At 36.5% G+C, this 20,920-nt stretch overlaps 4 protein-coding genes across 8 annotated transcripts in view; 3 read left to right on the forward strand and 1 right to left on the reverse strand.

Moving 5' to 3' along the window:
- The window catches only part of LOC116841877 (lysophospholipid acyltransferase 2), a 12,347-nt gene extending 1,687 nt beyond the window's left edge, over positions 1 to 10,660 (forward strand). The window contains exons 1-11 of one of the 3 annotated variants that reach the window (XM_032810325.1): positions 3,485 to 3,746; positions 5,997 to 6,142; positions 6,500 to 6,577; positions 7,014 to 7,105; positions 7,946 to 8,057; positions 8,261 to 8,396; positions 9,000 to 9,147; positions 9,228 to 9,433; positions 9,558 to 9,755; positions 9,831 to 9,982; positions 10,126 to 10,279. In XM_032810325.1, the coding sequence (XP_032666216.1) occupies positions 3,702 to 3,746; positions 5,997 to 6,142; positions 6,500 to 6,577; positions 7,014 to 7,105; positions 7,946 to 8,057; positions 8,261 to 8,396; positions 9,000 to 9,147; positions 9,228 to 9,433; positions 9,558 to 9,755; positions 9,831 to 9,982; positions 10,126 to 10,279 (1,467 nt within the window). In that variant the 5' untranslated portion in view covers positions 3,485 to 3,701. Of the gene's footprint in view, positions 1 to 3,484; positions 3,747 to 5,996; positions 6,143 to 6,499; positions 6,578 to 7,013; positions 7,106 to 7,945; positions 8,058 to 8,260; positions 8,397 to 8,999; positions 9,148 to 9,227; positions 9,434 to 9,557; positions 9,756 to 9,830; positions 9,983 to 10,125 lie in introns of those variants that run through there. The other 2 variants (XM_032810324.1, XM_032810326.1) reach the window with 2 other exon arrangements.
- Positions 10,661 to 10,813: 153 nt separating this feature from the next.
- Positions 10,814 to 17,649, forward strand: LOC116841876 (chaoptin). 3 transcript variants are annotated; one of them, XM_032810323.1, is made up of 16 exons: positions 10,814 to 11,170; positions 11,438 to 11,726; positions 11,997 to 12,167; positions 12,284 to 12,759; positions 12,958 to 13,177; positions 13,251 to 13,561; positions 13,631 to 13,855; positions 13,916 to 14,137; positions 14,357 to 14,525; positions 14,689 to 15,221; positions 15,324 to 15,518; positions 15,581 to 15,865; positions 15,949 to 16,074; positions 16,153 to 16,266; positions 16,401 to 16,636; positions 16,723 to 17,649. In XM_032810323.1, exons 1-16 carry the CDS (start codon positions 11,168 to 11,170, stop codon positions 17,009 to 17,011), a joined length of 3,864 nt encoding a protein of 1,287 aa, XP_032666214.1. In that variant the 5' UTR covers positions 10,814 to 11,167; the 3' UTR covers positions 17,012 to 17,649. The 3 variants fall into 3 exon arrangements, with proteins under 3 accessions (XP_032666214.1, XP_032666213.1, XP_032666212.1); XM_032810322.1 differs by having other exon boundaries at positions 11,422 to 11,726; positions 15,949 to 16,266; XM_032810321.1 differs by having other exon boundaries at positions 15,949 to 16,266.
- Positions 17,202 to 18,571, reverse strand: LOC116841879. The gene is made up of 4 exons (XM_032810327.1): positions 18,266 to 18,571; positions 17,823 to 18,126; positions 17,527 to 17,741; positions 17,202 to 17,452 (listed from the first exon to the last, which is right to left on the reverse strand). The coding sequence occupies exons 1-4, from the start codon at positions 18,386 to 18,388 to the stop codon at positions 17,243 to 17,245; spliced, it is 852 nt and encodes a 283-aa protein (XP_032666218.1). The 5' UTR covers positions 18,389 to 18,571; the 3' UTR covers positions 17,202 to 17,242.
- Positions 18,572 to 18,912: 341 nt separating this feature from the next.
- On the forward strand, positions 18,913 to 20,739 carry LOC116841896 (small nuclear ribonucleoprotein-associated protein B). The gene is made up of 3 exons (XM_032810358.1): positions 18,913 to 19,083; positions 19,475 to 20,009; positions 20,437 to 20,739. Exons 1-3 carry the CDS (start codon positions 19,081 to 19,083, stop codon positions 20,547 to 20,549), a joined length of 651 nt encoding a protein of 216 aa, XP_032666249.1. The 5' UTR covers positions 18,913 to 19,080; the 3' UTR covers positions 20,550 to 20,739.
- The last annotated feature ends 181 nt before the right edge of the window (positions 20,740 to 20,920 follow it).

Here is a 20,920-nt window from a genome sequence, read left to right on the forward strand (position 1 = left end):
ATATATATATATATATATATATATATATATATATATATATATATATTATTTTTTCTTATTTTCTTATTTTTCATAATACACGTCATCTTCGAGCAAACAGACTGACTTCCATAATCTGTTTTTGAACTGAGAGTGGCAAGCTTTTACGCTTCTTTAACTAACAGGATTCAGTGAATTTGTATTTATTAATATGCATAATTTTGGGACATGTAGTGTTTTACAATTAGATTTGTAATTATTTTTGTATATAATAAAAGATCAAATCACGTTTTTATTCTAATATCTTTATTCTATATTGTTTTTCTCTTGTGCTGATTTATGTTCATGATCTTATATAACGCGGAATAGAAACACACTAGACGAATAACCGACCTACCTACGCAATAAATTTCATTTTTCTATTGCCAATGAAATACACTATGGAGGTTACGCTATGCATCGCGAAGTAGCTGATGACGCAAACTTCAAAATCGTATCATGTGTATATATATATATATATATATATATATGTGCGTGCACGGTAAGATGAGTTCATCACGACGCGTCAGACCGCGACGCGTTAAACCACCCGCGTATTCTCTATCTTTAAAAGCTCGTTATTAAGACAAATGACAGCAGACAATCTTGAATTTTGTTAATTCCCGATCATCTCCAACATATCATTTTTCCCTCCACAATAGACTTTCCAGCACGCGCTAAATCTAACATCGGAGAAGTAAAAAATCGGAAAACTTCTAGTTTCTCCAGTGAACGTAGAGTCTCGCATAAATTATCTTTTGCGTAATTCAATATTAATTTCAATATTACCTACGCATATGCTGATTGATTCCGTAGATCTTCATCTGTTTTATTTTTTTCATCCACAATTAACGTCTTTAAGGGCCGGTTGTTCCAACTTCTTGGTAAATTAACTGCTAATTAAATCATACGTCTGTCTTTGTCTAAATTGAAGAAAAAATAAAGACAGACATATGATTTAACTATCAGTTAACTTCAAACAGTCAAGAAGTTTGAACAACCGGCCTTAAGTTTTGGAGCAGTTCACGTCTCAGCTATATACACAGTGAGTCCAAAAAGCCTTCGTACACTAGGAATTTTCACAGAAAATAGTTTATTTCTATATAATGAATAGTAAACAAATAATCGTTATTTTAATATATAATAATCATTATTTACATATATGATAAAGTTTCTCTTTCTTAACAATATACCAGAAACAAAACCTATAAATTAATGAATATATTCAAAAACCTATAAATTAATAAATATACTTAAAAACGATAAAAGAACGAAATATGGTAATTTAGTAATGCGCAGAAAATTTTAGTACACTAATGATACCTGTGATAAAAACTTACCTTAGGTAAGGAACCTTCTATTCATATTTGAGCCTTGTTCGGTTTTATATATTGACACGAAATTTCACAATCGTTCTCTACTTAATGAAAATGGATCGAATAAGAAGCAAAACTACCGCGGAGAAAAAACAACTTATTATTAAGCTGCATAATCAATGAAAGTCAATAAATGAAATATCAAAACTGATTGGGAGATCACGTTCTACAATACAGAGTATTAACTGCTTTGGAAAGACCAGAACAATAAAAAACAGTGCGTACGCCCGTCTGTCTTATCGGATAACGACAAGCGATTTATCATACGTCAAATTAAAAAAGATCCGAAAACTAATGTCCCCATAATAGTTGCGGAATTGCTGAAGAGACAAGTCAACGTCTCTGTAGATACAGTGAGGAACATATTACACAAAAAGGGATACTATGGACGAGTAGCCAGAAAAAAGTGTTGGATTAATGAGACCAATCGCAAGAAGCGTTTAGAGTTCGCTTGTAAGTATCAAACAAAACTTCTAGAATTTTGAAATAAGGTCATTTTTACGGATGAAAGCAAGTTCAATTTATTTGGACTGGATGGGAACCAAAAGATGTGGCGTCAGAAAAATGCTGAGCTTCAGCCGAAAAATTTGATACCCACTGTAAAACATGGAGGAGGCTCTGTGCTACTTTGGGGCTGCATGAGTGCTTCTGGTATAGGAAATATTCATTTCATCGATGGTACTATGGATCACAAAGCGTATATAAATATTTTGAAAAATAATCTGCCAGTGTCGAAAAAATGGGGTTCCCAAATGATTTTATATTTCAACAGGATAATGATCTCAAGCACATAGCCACAAATACTAAGTTATGGTTCTTATATAACACATCTAAACAGCTGAAAACACTTCCCCAATCAGCTGTTTTAAATCCTATAGAACATTTGTGGAACCTTCTAGAAAATAAAATAAGAAAGAGATATATTTCAAGCAAGAAATGACTTAAGACAAGCACTACAAAAGGAGTGGAACTCAATTACAACATCTGACACATCCAAATTGGTTTATTCTATGCCCAAATGTCTACAAGCTGTTATAAAAGCTAAAGGCTATCCTACAAAGTATTAATATGATTTTATTTTTTTCATTTTGCTTTGTTTCTAGTCAGAATATTGTGTTATACGAACACTTTCTGTGCATTACTAAATCACCATTTTGTTCTTTTGTCGTTTTTGAGTATAATATTTATAATTTATAAGTTTTGTTTATGATATATTATTACGAAAAAGATACTTTATTATATGTAAAATCGATTATTTATTTATTACTCATTATCATACAGAGATAAACTATTTTCTGTGAAAATTCCTAGTGTACGAAAACTTTTTGGACTCACTGTATATTTTTTTTCTTTTTTACTGATACCTATGATATCTGCTACAAAGATATACAATTTATTTCTTACGCCTCATTTACAATTGATAATAGCGATAACGTGTTTTAAACTCACGCACAATGATAGCGTGTCCATAACAAAATGTGTTGATTCGGTAAACATCTACGAACTGTGTACTTTAGTATTTTAATAGCTATCTTTATTTTTGTTTCAAATAAGATCCACAATGCGTCTTCCCGGATTCACGATGCCGTACGTGTGCCATAGAATGACCGTGTACTACAAAAAAACGAGAGAACACTACTAATATCTATTATTATTTCGCAAAGGGATAAATAAGGCTTATTCACGTGATAATTTAAGGGCGCCGGTGGGTTTAAGTTTACGCGCGCGCGTAATGGAATTCGAGCGAGGGCGCAACAGGTAATAAAGAGATTTATTTCTCACCGCGTCGTGTTTTGTGTTTGCGGTTTTTACGAAGCAGCGCGTTGCCGATGGCGAGAGACCATAAGGTTTCTTATGAGCGGGAGAGAAAGGCCGCGCGTTACTTTTTTGCTGACGAACGGTAGTAATCGCTCCGCCGTAACAAACTGTGCAACGATCGGTCGATCTCTTTTTGCGGATCGGCCGCTCTTTGGAGAAATGGTTGACGCGCGCGTGTGCGGAAAACGTACGCTCGTCCCTTCTATTTTTAGCGACAAGGTGCTTACCGTCACGCCACTTTGGGCGTGCTTCGTCGGCGAAACGAGATCGCGATCAGCTGTTCGCGACTTTTCCATCGCGGGTTGTTTTCGTACTATACCGCTTACGCACTTTCCCATTACGCGGATACTTCCTCGAGTATTTCCGCCGACTCGAAATGTAGTGCATACAGGAAACGAGATATATCGATTAAAATAGCGATAATTACTCGCCGGGAGAAAAACGAAAAGATCTGATTCCGCGAGTAATGGAGGACTCGATTTGACGTCAATGCCGAAGGAACAACGGAAATATTGTGCAGCCCAATTTAGTACAGTGAGTGCAACGTCTACAGGCACAGAGATCAATGACCCTGTCGCAACTCTGCTATCTCAGCGACGTTTCAAAGTAGAATGAACCTGATGTTACAGGGGTCGTGAGTTGAAGCGTGCGCGTGCCGTTAGGATTTGCACAAGAACAACCTGACGTTTCCTTGAAGCCAACGCTGTTAGTTTTTGTGATGATTTAATTTCGAAAGAACATCTGCCAGAGTTACGCGAACACCGTTGCGACTGTTATGCCGTTATCTTTAAGTACGGAACGTGCAATTTAGATAAACCCCTCGTTATGACTTATATGATCATTATTCTGATATCAATATCGTCCATTGTTTCTCCAATTCCTGGTCGTCTTATTTCTCGCTGCAATTTTTTTCTTTGTCTCTTAGTTTGCAAGTGGCGTATCGCGAACGTGATATTATGCAACATGGGATCGATGCTTAGGAAACTCCTTTATTCAGTTTTCTTTGTCGTACATTCAATACACCTTTACAGAAGTACAGATGATAATTTTCTGCCAATGCCAGTCACATCGATGTCTCTATTAGATCGGAATCCGCTGGTAGGACTAAGCAAATAGCTCGGTATAATTTTTTGTATTGCAATGGTTCGAATACATTGACCTGTCAACTTTACCCTTCAATTCTGACGAACGTTATGGTCTAATGAAATAAGTGATTTGCATTTTCGTTGGACGTAACGAATGAATTTTCCGCGGTAACTTATTCGTTCGCCTGAACATTGTGCATGTCATAGTGCAATGGAGTGATTTTGTGACGAAAATGTATTATCTGTCTGATATACAGAAAACGATATTGCAATGTCGAATATGAGATAACGATATTGTTGTGCCGAACAGTGCAAGTGCACTTTTCAGTAATATTTTTAAGTGGCTTCCGATAACATTAATTACATTCTTATCAACATTAATACTCGAAAATATATTCATGAAGATTAAGTAAATATGCATTAATCCCCCATTCGACAGAAAGTCATATAAACGTCGATAAATTATCAATTTTGGTAAATGTTTATATTAGGAGCGACCTCATATATATGCATACATGAAAATTATTGAAATCGATGAAGTCGCTCCTAATGCAAACATTTTACATCAATTTTTTTATAGAATATCCGTCGTACTATCTTATGTCAACGATAAATAAACTGTGTTTTACAGTAAATAAACTCCGTTTACTTCCCGTTGTAAAAAAAAAGAAACAATGCAAATAAAAGAAGTAACGAATAAAATTGTTTATCAACGGTAAGGTATAAATGCAGATTTTACTTTCTTATTTTGTCTATATATTTTTGATAAGTGCCGACATAAAAAAATTTATATAAAAGAACCTCGATATTTTGTAAATCAGTAGATTACTCAGTAGATCAGTAGATTAATTTTATGACTTTAATCGAACGAAATTGCTCGTCGCGGATAACAATCGACTCTGCAATTTGTTCTGAATTGTGCATTAAAATGTGACGTGTCTCATAGAATCATCCGACAATGAAAGCACATATATAATAGGAGAGGTGATGTGATCTCCTCCTCTTTCTCCTTCTCTAGTAGCTATCGCATACGCGTGTACGTACATCAAAGTGCACACGACGATAGAAATATTTATATTACTAAATGACGTAAGCAGATTAGGAGATTGCACAGATGTGTAATATCAATTAGGACGATTTGTCATCGAGTGACACTCTGATCGATGTCATCTCATATTTTCTGAGCAAAGCGTTCAGACGTTTTCTCTTATATCCAAACACGATTTACCTTTTCTATTATATATACCGTATTATCGTACTTTCCCCATGTATTATTATCGGGAGCTCTCAAATCGTTATCACGTGCTCTTATTTGTAATGTAACAGCTGCGCTATTCCGCACGTTCTAATTATTTGTATCATAGAAAAAATTGATAATTTAAACATATCAAAAATTCTGTCGAGTCATCTTTCATATGCGCAATATTATCATCTTTGTTCATACAAATGTGAAGTTCTGTTGTTGTCTTGATGTCGTATTGAGAAATTCGTATCGGGAATTTCGGTGATTCCTTATACAGAAAGAATCTGGGACGGAAATTCGTCGTTATACGAGCGTAAAGTAAAGAAGTAAAAAAGAGGATAAATAAGATAAATGAAAAAAGAAAAGAAGCATCATACTATTGTTATATATCATGAAGCTGAAAGAGGTCTTGAGTGCAGAGTTGAATACTCAATGAATTTGTCTTCTCCTTTCCAGGTAAATTTCGTCTTGACACAATTCACAGCGCTCATATTAGCCGGACTATTAAGAACATATTTGAGTCCCATCGCCACTACTCCAGCTGCCAGACATGTCTATGGCCTCACTATTGGCCTTGCTCTTGGATATTTCTGCTTTGGCAGGTAAGCCAATACCATAGTAACATGCCACATGGAAAACTTGAGGTGTGTAATGTAAAATAATTCAAAATAATTCATAATTCATAATTCATAAGGCACAAAGTTTTTTACTGCAGTCTTTTGCATTTAATAAAATCTTGCTCGCCTTGAACCAATTCACTACGAGCGATTGTACAAAACAACTTTTGCGTGGTTGCGTGAAGCATACTTATTTGTACATTTAAAATTTTAATCAACGTTTTAACAGTTGATAATAAGACGAAGTTAATTCCTCTTTTCACTTTTCATTAATCATTTCACCAAGCTATTGAATATATGTTTGTTTTGATAAGAAAATCCAGTTTTCGGTATTTTTTGCAGGCAGGCAATTCATCTTGCTGCTCTGCCCGCACTGTGTTACATAGCGATGCGCACACAGAATCCCCGTAATATGCAGAGGTGAGGAGAAACTTGCATGGACGCCTCGATATACATTATGAAACGAAAACATTACGTAGACACAACTCTTATATAAGATTAAATCGAGCAATTTTGCACTGTAAAAAATGGAAAAATTATTATCGTACCGCGTTTTATCGAAACCGTATCGAGAAATCGATAAATTCATGTATATAATCTATTTTGAAAGATGAACGCCACTGAGATATTGCGCATTTTATTGACACTGATAACAACAGAGATGTATTATATTGCATGCAATATATATATATCGTTGGTAACGACGATCAGTCGATAGAGTACGAAGTATACTTGATGATTGTGTACATTTATGACGTAACAAATTATGCACTGATTGTCACTATATTTTCCGCGCATAAATCGTTAACAAAAGATAACCATTCGAACTTGACTCGTCTATTTCAATGTGTTTCAGGGTCGTCCTCGCAATAGCGTTGATCTACTTATCGTGCATTCACTGTCACCGGCAGATCTACGATTACGGGTCGTATACACTCGACATCACCGGTACGTTCAACTTACGATCTCGCCCGGTTCAATCCACCCGGTTCGTTTTATTCGTCTTCTTTCAGAACATTTCGTTAATGAGAAAAAGGAAAGATTTAGTTTGTTCTGTAGATATTTCAATTAAAGTCGCATAGTGATCGATAAAGTATCTAAGTGGAAGAAGTCGTTTAGTTTTTTATATAATACATATCGTATTAATTGCTTTTTTATATTTACATTAAATATATATGAGTAGAAAGAGATGATAGTGTCAAGAAAAAACAAATTTAAATATATTTGCTGTGTCATCCCACATTATGTATTATCATCTATGCGTGTTGTTTATATCTAGAAATTCTCTTAATGGCGGCGCGTCTGCAACAGCAATCCGCGAATTTACATTTGCGACTAATAGCGAGATACTGTTTTTGAAACGGTAAGAGATACCTTTACGATATTGTTACTTTTTCCTGATCGCACGATGATGTAAGTCTCACGCTTGAGCGCAATCCATTTATTTATTTATCATAAATTAAACATTCTACGAATTGATGTAATTTCTGAATGAACGGATTCGTTCATTTAAATTGCTTCTGTCGATCACTAGCGCCTGTACAGTTCATATCCGTTGTTTCTTTTTTTTCTTCACGAGCGCGCGATGTTTTAATGTAAATTGAGTCGCATTCAACACGATGTAACGCACGCACATATATACTCAGCGATATGTACAATATCGATTATTGAGTGTCTATTATGCACATGCCAATGCGCCTCGTTTGCAAATCTTTTGGTAGTACCGCGATAAGTTCCCGTCATTATTTCGCCGTGTTCCTTTTGTAATGTATGTGGGTGTCCTTTCAGGTCCTCTCATGGTCATAACGCAGAAAGTAACTAGTCTAGCGTTCAGCATTCACGACGGGCTCACGCGACGCGAAGAGGAACTGACACCGATGCAGCGTCATCAGGCTGTACAGTAAGTGCACGTGCTCTTTGAAATACAAGACCTATGTGTGCGCTATGTTATTTATATCAAGCATAAAAAAATATCAAGAATGCAAGGGTCTGGTAACCGGCTTTCAACCCTTATTGTGTACCAGACGAGTGAAATACATAAACATGCAGTATGCCTCTCTAAGTGGATCGAAGAATAATGTTCCTTTGATGTTCATGTTGCAGAAAAATGCCAACAACTTTGGAATACTTCAGCTATGTCTTTCATTTTCAAGCTCTGATGGCTGGCCCAGTGATATTTTATCGTGACTACATCGATTTTATACACGGACATCATATGCCGGGTGCAAAATCTCTGGTTGTAAGGATCCTGATCTTGATTTTCTTCTATTTCGAAAGTTCAGTTCTGTTTAGAACTGTATCAGCTCTGTTTAGAACTGAAATCGCGATGCCGTATCATTACGTGACCTTTCTGTGGTATAAATTGGTCTTAAAATAGTCAGTTGTGTTGTTATTTCGCGACACATTATCTTAAATCGCAAAAGTATCAATGCAAATAACATAAATCATCGAATAAATAATGTTTGAAATTGTAATAGTATAGTTTATATTTATAGCTGATGTATTATATAACATAAATTAATGTGCAGTCATGTATCTTTTCCTTAAGAGCGGAAAAGTGAAAGGCTTTACGTGAAAAGTTTCACATTCCTATAGTTCGAAAAATTACATGATCGCAAAATTATCGAGTTTACGTGAAACTGCACGTTTTTGCTTTTAGGAGAAAGTTACACAATCGCTACTTACGAATTTACTCAATAAATTGAGACTCGCGTTGCTTTATCAGTGGGATATTAACACGTTAAACATTTCATCTTATTCGTATAGATAAAAAACGTAACATTAATAATATTAAAATATTATTGGTTATATTAGTTAATAATATTATAACATATAATTTTAGGGTTTTTATGACAAAAAGAATGAAATGTCTGAAATCGTGATGGAACCATCTCCGACGCTAGTCGTGGTAAAGAAAATCGTAGCGAGTTTAATATGCGCCGCTATATTTATCACGTTTATTCCAATCTACCCAATACAACGAATGAAAGGTTCGCTCGTATTCACTTGCTATTTCGTTATTTGTAGCATTCTTGCACTCTTAAGAATAACTAATAATCTTTCATTCCAGAGGACGAATTCCTGAAGAACACAACTGCCATTTACAAAATATGGTATTTAATATTAACGACCATGTTCGTACGTTTTAAGTATTATTACGCTTGGATATTTGCCGATGCCATATGCAACAATTCCGGCTTTGGGTTCAATGGATACGACGAGGGCGGCAATGCGCGCTGGGACGCAGCGTCCAACATTGACGTTTACAAATTCGAGGTATGATATATCTGTGTACGATAAGTGTATTTGCAAAATTAATTCCAGTGTTGTAGTTTCTGATTTGGTCGAGTACTGATTGTAAGTATGTGTGTACTTGATGTCTATTTGATTTGATTTTCAGATGTCGCTCAATTTTAAGGGCAGCGTTGAACATTGGAACAAACGCACAAATCTGTGGCTGCGATTATTAGCATATGAGCGAGTCAGTAACAACAAAATATTTTACACATATTTCCTCTCCGCTCTCTGGCACGGTTTTTATCCTGGCTATTACCTCACATTCGCCAGTGGAGCATTCTTCACTGTTGCAGCGCGTGTGGTTAGTACACTTGAATAATGTTTTGTTCTACAGACTGTAAGTAAGTCACAAATCGTCAATTTTGATGTACAACAGGTTCGCCGTTACGTTCGTCCGTTCTTCCTGGAGTCTGAACGAAAGCAGACCTTTTATGACGTATTAACATTCACCAGTACGAGGATTGTAATGGCCTACACAACGTTCAGCTTTGTATTATTAGAGTTCGTGCCAAGCATCAAAGTGTACCTGTACGTATTGACGAAACTTAATAACTGTTGGCTAGAATATACATATTAAAAACATAGTCTTCGACGTGGTATAATCCGATGTAAACTTGTCAAAGAATATGTATCTGTACTTTTTATTGACGTGCTTTTTTTCACTTTTCTAGGTATTTGTACCTGTTCCCGCATTTATTGGGTTTGATCGCGATAATTCTTCTACCCCGTTTGGGACTGTCAAAAAAAACGCACAAACCGGCTGCGAAAGCTGAAACCGACCACTCCGTAGCAGCCAGCAACGGAAATGTACACAAAACGATGTAGTTCCCGACGCGACGTTACCGCGACTTACGAAAGACAAATATTTTTTATGAACGTTTTCAATATATACATATAATGTATATATATACATATATATGTATATGTATGTATAATTTATAACATATAATATTATATTATGTATTATAATATAAATTATAGTTATATTTATAATTTATTATACATATATGTACATATATAAATGTATCTGTATAACAATATTTCTTGTTACAACGTATTACAGATGTGAAAGTTTATCTATAATGTACGACGCGTATTCGTGTAGAATATGATTATTATCGAAACCGCGCGCGATGTATCATTTTTATATAACATGAAACAAATTTTATAATTCGCCTAAATATATAGCCGTTTTATCTACGTCAATGAGGGTTTCCGTTAGACCTGCATCTACTCTTCTCTGCATGCTTTATCGATATATTCTCCGAACTAATTGGACGAAAAGGATCAAGTTGAGGTTTGGTAGAGTGAGTGACGGCGAGTTGAGGGAGTAACAACACTAATACTGAAATTGCTTGTCTCCCGAAAGTGATGCTATGTTATTATTGGAGCATGGTTATTATTGCACGATAACAACCGAACGCCTATGGCTATGCTGTTTAAATATAATTACTGACCACGACGAGAGAGTCGGTTAAATGGCTTTGTATGCACAGCTTTATTCGATCGTCACCTAATGGAATATCATGTTTGTAATCGGGTAAAGAGAAGCACTGAGACTGTCAGAGAGCATACGAAGCCCTACTGCGCAAGCAACGGCCAGCACGTTCGACCGCTGCGACAGAGCGTCAGTTGGTGAGTCGTTGTTCCGCGTCGCATTAGCGAAAGAACACAACGTGCGAAAACTTCGCAGAGCTAATCTGTTAATGGAGTATGGTAAAATCTGTCAATTATTATTTGAACGTCTAAATTTTTCCTTACGTAAAATACCATTTTTTCGAATTATATCAGAAATTTGATCGCATAAAAGCTTTCCTACATAAAGTAAAAGAAGTTATCATTGGCTTTAATGAGAACTTACGTTTTCATGCGAGATTTTTATATATGCATTTTTAGATAGGAATCAATAACACGATAAAATAATACGTGATACATCATGTATACTTAGAAGTAAATCCGATTTTCAGTATCGATGATTTGCAGAAGCTCTTTACTTTGGTGAAGGTTGCCTACGCTATGTTGATCATTACCCTGTTACTAATGCTATGGGCATCCGTGGCGCGGATGCACGAGCTACCTGTTCAGTATCCACCGTGCTTCTTTAATCCGCTTTGCACCTGCTCGAAAGCCATACCAGACCTCGGTATAGTGGCGTGCTACAATGTGCCAATGCCGCGAATACCGCAACCGATTAACTCGTCCAAGGTGTTCATGCTACAGCTGGAGAACAACGGACTTAGATTTCTGCAACCACAATATCTCATGAACACCGGTAGGAAGCTAAGTTACGAAATTAAGAAATAGGAAGTCATAAGGGTTTTTATGTGTATCAAGATTTACTTTATTCATTTTTGCTAATATTTTATTCTAAAATATTGATGTTTCCTCCATACATTATTATTATTAGCTTTAAAATATATACGTTTTTAGTTATTATTTAAAATATAAATTTTTATCATTTAAAATGATCTGTTTCAAACTACAAATAAATGGTGTCGCCAAAAATCTGTGACAGATAACTCACCATCGTCGTATGCTTTAGGTCTTTACAAACTACAGATCAAGCATAATCCGCTAGCGGACATCCCAGATGAAGCCTTTCTAGGTCTTGAGCGATCATTATGGGAACTCGACTTATCTTACAACCAACTCGCCAGCGTGCCGAGTAAATCATTCAGGCATCTACAAAAACTGCGGCTTCTTGAACTCACAGGTACGTACTTTTCACTCTTAATGAAAATTAGCGAGCGATAGTCCTTCATAAAAACGTATTGCTAACGTTTATATCAGTTTAAAATGATCTTTATTTACGTCATCGTATGTATGCAGGCAACAAGATATCGCGCATCGCTCCAGAAAACTGGCGCGGTTTGGAGAATTCTCTGCAAACTCTGCGGTTGGGTCGGAACGCGATCGAGAAACTGCCAGCCGACGCTTTCGCCGGCCTTACGTATTTAGAGATCCTCGATCTACGGGAAAACAGCCTAAAGGAGATTGATCCATCGGTATTCCGGGACGGAATGGCACACCTCACGCACCTTTACCTGAACGATAATCAGTTGACACACGTGCCGTATGCTCAACTATCCTTACTAAAACGCATGAAGGTCCTCGATCTCAGTTACAACAGGATCTCGAAGATGCTGCAAACCCAACAGGAGCCGGAGATTAGAGCCATACAGATGTCCTTGGACGTTCTGCAGCTGGATTACAATCAAATCGAGACACTTATGTCCGGTGATTTTCAACACTTCTACAAAGTCAACCGCACATATCTCAATAGCAATCCGTTGACAATGATTGAGGTATGATTTTAAATTGAGGTATAGAAATTATATAAATGTTACTGCAAGTAACGCGAAAAAACGTTTAAAAGGCAATCAAAATACAAAAGACAAAAATATGTTTGTAAAAAGTTAGAGCGTAACTATATAATAATATAATAATAAATATATAATAATATAATTATATGGTAATATAAATTCGTATGTTTTCAATTAAAGGAGGGCACATTCAGAGACTCACGCATTCGCGAGCTGTATTTAAGTGACTGCGATCTGTTGGAGATCAGCTCTATCAACTTGGCCGGTTTAGAGTCGACTCTCGAGTTATTAGACGTCTCAGGAAATAATATTACAACGCTACCGGACCGTCTGTTTCAAGAATTCGATTTTCTGCGTACGCTTATTTTCCGCGAGAATCACATCGACACTTTCTCACCAGGTAAATTCTTTTCGAAACCATGTTACAAACAATTAATCGTAAGCTAAGTTTGTTTCATGTTATATGTTTTCAGTCGAGGTGTTTAACGGTTTCCAATATTCTTTATACAACTTGGATCTCAGTGGTGAGCAAAACGGCATAATTTCTCTTCAAGACCTACGACAAATGAGAAACCTGCGTTTCCTCTCGATCTCGCGAATGCCGCAGGCCACTTTGTCGGCGGATGATTTTCTGGAATTTGGTATGGATATTAAAGAACTTAGGATAGTTCATAGCAATCTGAACACCATCAAGAATCACGCTTTCATGCATGTTCGTGGGATCAAGTATCTAGATTTCTCTGAGAATTCGATTTCGACGATAGACGATGAAGCTTTCTCGGAGGTAAATGCATCTTATAGTTCTCATAACGATCATCATCCTCTGTAATTTTTCAATTTTTCGTGCACATAGGTGGGCCACTCTCTTTTGACGCTAAAAATGTCACATGGTCTTGCTCCTACGATTTCCGAGATACCAAACCGACCGTTTAAGTCGCTGACAAATTTGCAACATCTCGACTTCAGTAACAACAAGATTCGTTCCTTACCGGCAACGTCGTTCCATTTCCTGAAAAGAATCAAGCGGATCGAGTTACAGGATAACGAGATCGACAATATACCGAAGGGCACTTTTCAAGTAAGTCGTCTGTTTGCTTAACAAACGTCTTTCTTACTGAGAGAATCATTCGTTTTCCAGGGTGACATACATTCAACGCTGGAGGAAATCAATTTTGCATTTAATCAAGTGAAAAGCTTACAAACCCATACGTTCGTCGATCTGTCGGCTTTAATGACAATCAATTTGGAAGACAACACCATCGAGAGGATCGAGAGACGAGCCTTCATGAATATGAATCGACTTAAGTACATTAACTTACGTGGCAACAAGATTAGAGACATTACTGATGAAGCCTTCCAGGTACTTTGATATTCGAATGTACGCACATGATACGCGATGAACGTCTTAATATACTAGAACATTCAAGTGTGCTTGCGGCCATAAATTCTATGAAAAATTTAGAGACAGGTTGATTCTCAGCAGAATTTCTCTTGTATACTTACAATTTTCGATATTACATACGTCGCGAAATTAATCCTGAAATTATAGAACATGTTATACGTATTTTTAATGTTTCAGAATTTACCGGATCTGGAGTTTCTCGACCTTGCATATAACAATCTCAAAGAGTTTGATTTTGCCTCCTTCGATCAAGTAGGCACACTGTCGTCGTTCAAAGTTAACGTTAGCCACAATGAAATTTCGAGATTATGGATAAACAGTACTACTCTTACATCACCTACTGCTAGTAAGTCTCACATCTATCACACGTTTATCTTGTCTCGTTCCAACTAATTTTTTTAGTATTCTATATTATATAACATTATTATTTATATATTGATATGTGCAATAGCATTCCGTATTAATGGATTTGCTCGGAAAATTTAAATTGTCCTAATCTTAACTTCTAGTCGGTGGTAACGTGCAGTCGAACATCAAAGTTCTGGATCTGAGTTACAACAATATATCCGACATCATGAAATACTATTTCAAACCAGTCGAATATTCGCTCACCCATCTATACTTGTCGAACAATCAGCTAAGGAACATCACTCAGGGTATCTTCGGCAACATGCCGCACCTACAGTGGCTTGATCTGAAACATAACGATCTTTTCGAAGTGGACTTTGATTGTTTCAAGAACACGAAGAACTTACAAGTGCTTCTTCTCTCCTGGAACGAGATCATGGACATTCCAGCGGAAGCATTGAGACCTCTGAAGAAGTTACGGATCGTTGACTTGTCTCATAACAAGTTGAGATCCTTGCCGGATAACATGTTTATCGATTGCAACATAGAGAGTCTTGATCTTTCGCACAATCAGTTCACGAGACTCCCCATCAAGAGCATGTCGCTCACTTCCGCCGCGAGCTTGGCGAACTTGGATATGTCCTGGAACATCTTGTCAGGGATCCACAACACCGACACGATATTCAGACTTAGAGTAAGTTAGTCTAGTTTATATTGGAATAAATAAAGTTTTGACAATGCGCTCTTTTTGTCCTTCCATTAACTATTTAATTTGTGTAAATTTAACACGATATAGGGCCTTGTGTGGCTGGATTTATCATACAATCGATTGGTTAGACTGGACGACGGTGTGTTCTCCGATTTGCCATACTTGGCCCATCTCGATCTAAGTCACAATAAGCAACTTATTTTAGAAACCCGCGGAAGGACGTTCTATGGTTTGGAGGATACGCTCTTTTATCTCAGCTTGAGCAACATTTCTCTTTTAAGCGTGAGTGTTGGATCCATGATGTGAAAAGCATCGTAGAACAGTTCGTAATTGGTAACTTGTAGGTTCCAGAGTTGCCACTGAGACGACTGCAGACATTATATTTGGCACATAACGAGCTGGCGTCGATACCCGCGGAAATGTCATCGAATCTGACGTCTCTTCACTATCTGGACTTGAGTTTCAATGACTTGACAGTGGTACCATTGATCACCCACTCGCTGCCAGAATTGAAGACCTTCAACTTGGCAAATAATCCTATTACAGCTATCACGAATACGAGCTTCTTAGGCGTGGCCGACAGTCTAGAGGAGTTGGACATACGAAGACTCACTCTGTCGATTTTCGAGGCAAATTTTATTTATTTATTTTTTTTAATAAAGAATCTGTAAGAGAACGCATTTATGACGTGAACTGTAATCAACTTTTGTAGGCAGGTGCACTTTGCAAAGCCACTAAGCTTCGTAAGCTACACATCACTGCCTACAACGGCGTGAAGAACTTTAACTTTCCCACCATACTGGAGTACAATAATGGCTTGAAGCATTTGCTTATTGACGTATGTATTGCGCGTGTAACATCTAATATCCAATATAAAAATGTCAATTTAACTAAATTCGAAAGTGATTTACTGCAGGTTCAGAACGACACCAATCTAGAGAAGGAAATGAAAGGAAAATTACCTTACAAATTGTACAATATCACGCTGACCGGTCGAGATCTGAAGGATATACATCCAGAAATATTACGTGTAAGTTCTTATCTTTCCACACAACTTGTTCTTATAAAATAATACTTCACAAATATACATTGACAATATATAATAAATAATTAAGACATGCAATAAATAATTTGTAAAGTGTGATTTCACGGTTGTTTTTTCAGGGCGTGCGAAATCCACATCTTCACTTTGGCTTGTACAATACTAGCGTAACGACTGTGTCGCGGGAGACTTTCAGCAATGCGCAACGAGTGCGTAATATCACGGTGGAGATTCATGACAGCGATACTCGAACGCTGCATAATCCGTCGTCTGGTTACAAGCCGGGAGTGCCGAACGAGCGATTTCTCATGAAGCTTCGCTTAGCCGGCAGTTATTTCAATTGCGACTGCGATATCGGGTACGTTAGACTTGAAATATTCGAAATATTCGAAGCACTGACGTTATTACAGAAGACCTAAGTTTTTCTTGTTTCCACTTGCACAGATGGATTGAGGTATGGCAGAGAAAGCACAGGCAATACCAAGAAGACCGATGTACTTCTTACGATAAGTCCAAGAATGTGGAGCGCGAGGAAGGCGACGAATTCAATTGCTGGGACAACGGATGGGACGACGATCTGCGCGAGACGTTCTGCGTGAACAAGAACAACATGTCGTTGTCGAATATGTTGAAAACTGAACTGGAATGCGGATGGGGCGCAGCGAGTCATATTATCCTACCGAACACTTTAGGTCTTCTCGTCCTCTCGATCTTCGTAGCTATCGTTTATTAAGCATATCTCGCGACTTCACACGATATTCTCGTCAAACCGTAAATTTTATATCTAAGAAAATATAATGATAATCGTTTTGCAAAGAAAGATTGGATTGTCATTTATACTCATATATTTGTACAAAGGAAGATTAATTCGAAATTAAATGGACTTCTGTAAGGACAACACCGTCGCGATTTTATTTGCGCTTTACGATGCGAAGAATACGTGTTAAATTTGTTCTTGACTTGTCTAGTCGTTCGTCAAGAGTTTCATCGCGATACTAACTGCCATTTGTATGATTGGAAAAACGATAAAGCTAAGTATGCATATAAGACAGGCGTGTACGCTGAGTAACTGTACAACGAGTATTGCGAATTTTACCGTCGCTTGCTGCAAATCCTTAGTCCTCCGTATATCGAGTACTTTGTCTAACACGAATCTCAGTATGAAGGAAAACATCTGGAAATTATCTCACGCTATATTCATTTTTTATCTTAGAGCATAAAATTTGAGGCATTATTTGTAATAATTACTTGAATAATAGGGACGATGTTAATAAAAACGTATAATAAGGCCCACAAAGATTGCACTGTAGCTTGAGCCATTACTCTAATCAAGGCAGCGAATGAATATTCATTTTGTGGTGTGCCACAGAATTCTTGATAGTTGGTCAGGTATTCTTGACAATCGGAAAGAATGCTTCGTTTGCTTTTCCCTTCCTGAGGTTCGTCCTCTTTAAGGATATTGTATATAAGAAAGTAGAACTTTTCGTGTTACACATTGAATTGCGTTGAGTATAATACAAAAAAATATTTTTCATTGTATTTACCTGATTCGCGATTGGATTTTTGACAAGGCATACGATTGTAAACGGAAACGCTGTGGGGATTTTTATACTTCCACGAAACGTGTTCGAGTTGTCGAATTGTATTATTTTCTGACATCGACGATTCTATTGTATTTCCCGTGTTGCATATCGTTTTGTATGTCCAGATATCCGATTTCTTTCGAGTCCCAATTGACGCAGCCGAGATTCTTTCTGTGTTAATTGTACCGATTGATTTAGACAACGAATTCGTCAACTTTATGAAATATTTATCCTCTCTGTTGGTGCATCCCGACTCATCTAAAATCTAATATCAAATGTGACTTAAAATGTGTGTTTGTAACTTATCATCTAAACTAATTATACTATACTTTATCGTGCATGATAAATTTAAGATTTATGAGATTTTGATTTTTAATCTAATATGTCCTTCTTTCTGTCTTTACTTTGCTAAACATGCGAAAATTGTCCACTCGTTGAAATTGCTCATGTTTGAAAATGTGATTGTTGATATCATCCGTTTCGGAAGTAGACGTAACTTTGACGGTTTTCTCTTCTTCAGGGTGCATACTAACGAACTTTATAGAAAAATCATTCAAAACGTTTAAATTTACACGAAGAGATTATTATGTGTACATCACAACGAAAAACATGTAATTTATCAAGCTTGTAAAACTGTCAAGTATATTATTTTTTTATCAATCCTGAATGTAGCGTATCCTTACGAAAAGTGCGAAGTTGTTGCGATGTCTTTTAATTGTAATTTATTAGGCTTTCTACAATGTTGTAATTAAATATGGGGAGAGAGGATACAGCTAAAATAAAATAAAATAAGTATTTATTTATTTAATGCTAGATAATTAGTGTCAAATAATAAAGAAATTTCGAATTTTAATTGTTTTGTGTAAATAATTTGCATTATGGACATTTGTGAAGCGGCATCGTTGTTTCTCATCCATGAAAATTATAGGTATAGTACGGATACGCACCACACGGAGACTCTGGCTGCGTTCCGAAATGCACTGCCAATACTGAAAATCTATAGTTTATGTTACGTATATTATAGAATTTCAGTACTGGCAGTGAATTTTGGAACGCAGCCTCTGTCGGCAGTATCAGAAGATGGGCGAAGTAGTTCCAACTGAAAAATGAGTGCAGATGGCATATCTAACAGTCGTGAAACCTGTGAAGACCGGTAGCAAGTAATACGCCGCAAAGAATTTTTTTATATACCGTGATTTTACTAAAATCATCTGCTAAAATGGTAAGCAATAAATAAAATTTTGTATATAATTAAGATAATTATATTTGTATATTTTTCAAGACTTTATTTGTCTGCTTCAACTTTTTGAGTGTAAAATTTAATTGACTTTTTCCCTAACAAAAATGAAAAGATTAATAAATATTGTATATCTGAATATCTTTGCCAAAGAAGAATTAAGAGATTTTAAGATTTTAAGAAAAAAAATTTTTATAATGCCAGATACAAAGAGACCTAGACTTTGTTCAATCGGACATAATTTAGGTTATTTTGTAGAGGTTATAATACATAAAAAATATATTGATATTATACAATATTCCATAAACATACGGAAGGAAGTCAATATATTATCAATAAAGAGTTTTATATATTAATTATTTACAATCTCTTTCAGACGATTGGCAAGAATAATAAGATGCTGCAGCACATCAACTATAGAGTCAGAATCATCCTTCAGGACTCTAGAACATTTATAGGCACTTTCAAAGCGTTTGATAAACATATGAACTTAATTCTTGGTGACTGTGAGGAGTTCCGTAAAATCAAACCTAAGAATACCAAACAACCAGAAAGAGAAGAAAAACGTGTATTAGGATTCGTCCTACTGCGTGGAGAGAACATAGTTTCCCTGACAGTGGAGGGTCCACCACCACCTGAAGAAGGGTTGCCTAGGGTACCAATCCCGGGTGCTGCACCAGGACCTGGTATGGCTCGTGCTGCTGGCAGAGGTATGCCAGCTAGTGTTGCAGGAGTCCCTGCTGGACTCCAAGGACCAGTCAGAGGTGTTGGGGGACCATCTCAACAGATCATGACACCAGGTAGTAGAGGCCAGGTATCTGCTCCTCCACAAATTCATCCTGGTGGCCCTCCGCGCATGCCAGTTGGTGGGCCACCACCAGGAATGATGGGACCACCAGCAGGAATGATGGGTATGAACCTTTTTCTTATTCAACATGGATATTTGATCTTTTTAGAAAGATCGACTTCTTTCTATCTGGTTTCATTACATTCATGTTTCTGTATGTTTTTAATATTCTATCAGTATTATCATCATACACTGTTAAAAAAATTAAGGTTTTATACTGAATAAAAAGTTCTATCAAGTGACTGAAGTTTAAATCAAATATAAAAGTGAGAGATGAATCACAAGAAAAATATTCGATACTCTTACAAATATCTATTAAGTGATACAGGCATTTAACAAAATAATATTCCAATTCTTTTGAGCAATATGTGGTGTTTGAGAGTAATTGTTGCAACGATTACTACTTTGTTATTATTAGACATAATATCTGTTATTATTAGACATAATAGTTATTATTAGATGTAATATCATATAATCAATTGTTTTTTTAGGTATGCCACCTGGAATGCCACCTATAGCACGTGGTGGTCCACAAATGCCACCTGGAATGAGAGGCCCACCTCCGGGCTTGATGCGTGGTGGTCCGCCTCCTCGTCCTTATTAATGAATGCTACTTTTCAAACTTTTAAGATATTTACTAATATAAAATCATTAAGGGAACAATATGTAAGAAGAATCCTTTCTTTATATTAAGATTCGGTATCACCTAGCCCGTGCATAAGTCTTCTGAATGTCAACAAATATCAGTTAACAATTGAGCATGTAAAGAATTAACAAACGTCTGTTTTACTTAAGCTTAAATACCTTTATTTCTTCCGTAATTAACTATAAATATCATTGCGTCTATACATTTTTGCACCAGTACAATGACGTACATAGAATTTCTCACACGTCCCGCATCAATTTTCTCATTTGACAGATTTTTCGTCCGAATTGACTGAATGTCATATTTTTTCACAGTTTCTTAATATTCAA

The sequence above is a fragment of the Odontomachus brunneus genome, unplaced genomic scaffold (genome assembly GCF_010583005.1).
Source record: "Odontomachus brunneus isolate Ranch 3 - 2012 unplaced genomic scaffold, Obru_v1 Obru_scaffold_019, whole genome shotgun sequence".
Classification (NCBI taxonomy): Eukaryota; Metazoa; Arthropoda; class Insecta; order Hymenoptera; family Formicidae; genus Odontomachus; species Odontomachus brunneus.

Excerpts from the sequence above, each read along its gene's own strand:
- LOC116841876 (XM_032810321.1), top strand. Across the intron at positions 14,138-14,356 it reads TTACTGATGAAGCCTTCCAG|AATTTACCGGATCTGGAGTT; the intron begins GTACTTTGATAT and ends TTAATGTTTCAG. Across the intron at positions 15,222-15,323 it reads ACACGATATTCAGACTTAGA|GGCCTTGTGTGGCTGGATTT; the intron begins GTAAGTTAGTCT and ends AACACGATATAG.
- LOC116841879 (XM_032810327.1), bottom strand. The coding sequence starts at position 18,388 with ATGCACCCTGAAGAAGAGAAAACCGTCAAAGTTACGTCTACTTCCGAA. Across the intron at positions 18,127-18,265 it reads ATTTTCGCATGTTTAGCAAA|ATTTTAGATGAGTCGGGATG; the intron begins GTAAAGACAGAA and ends ATTTGATATTAG. Across the intron at positions 17,742-17,822 it reads AAAATCCAATCGCGAATCAG|ACAATATCCTTAAAGAGGAC; the intron begins GTAAATACAATG and ends ACTTTCTTATAT.
- LOC116841896 (XM_032810358.1), top strand. Across the intron at positions 20,010-20,436 it reads ACCACCAGCAGGAATGATGG|GTATGCCACCTGGAATGCCA; the intron begins GTATGAACCTTT and ends TTGTTTTTTTAG.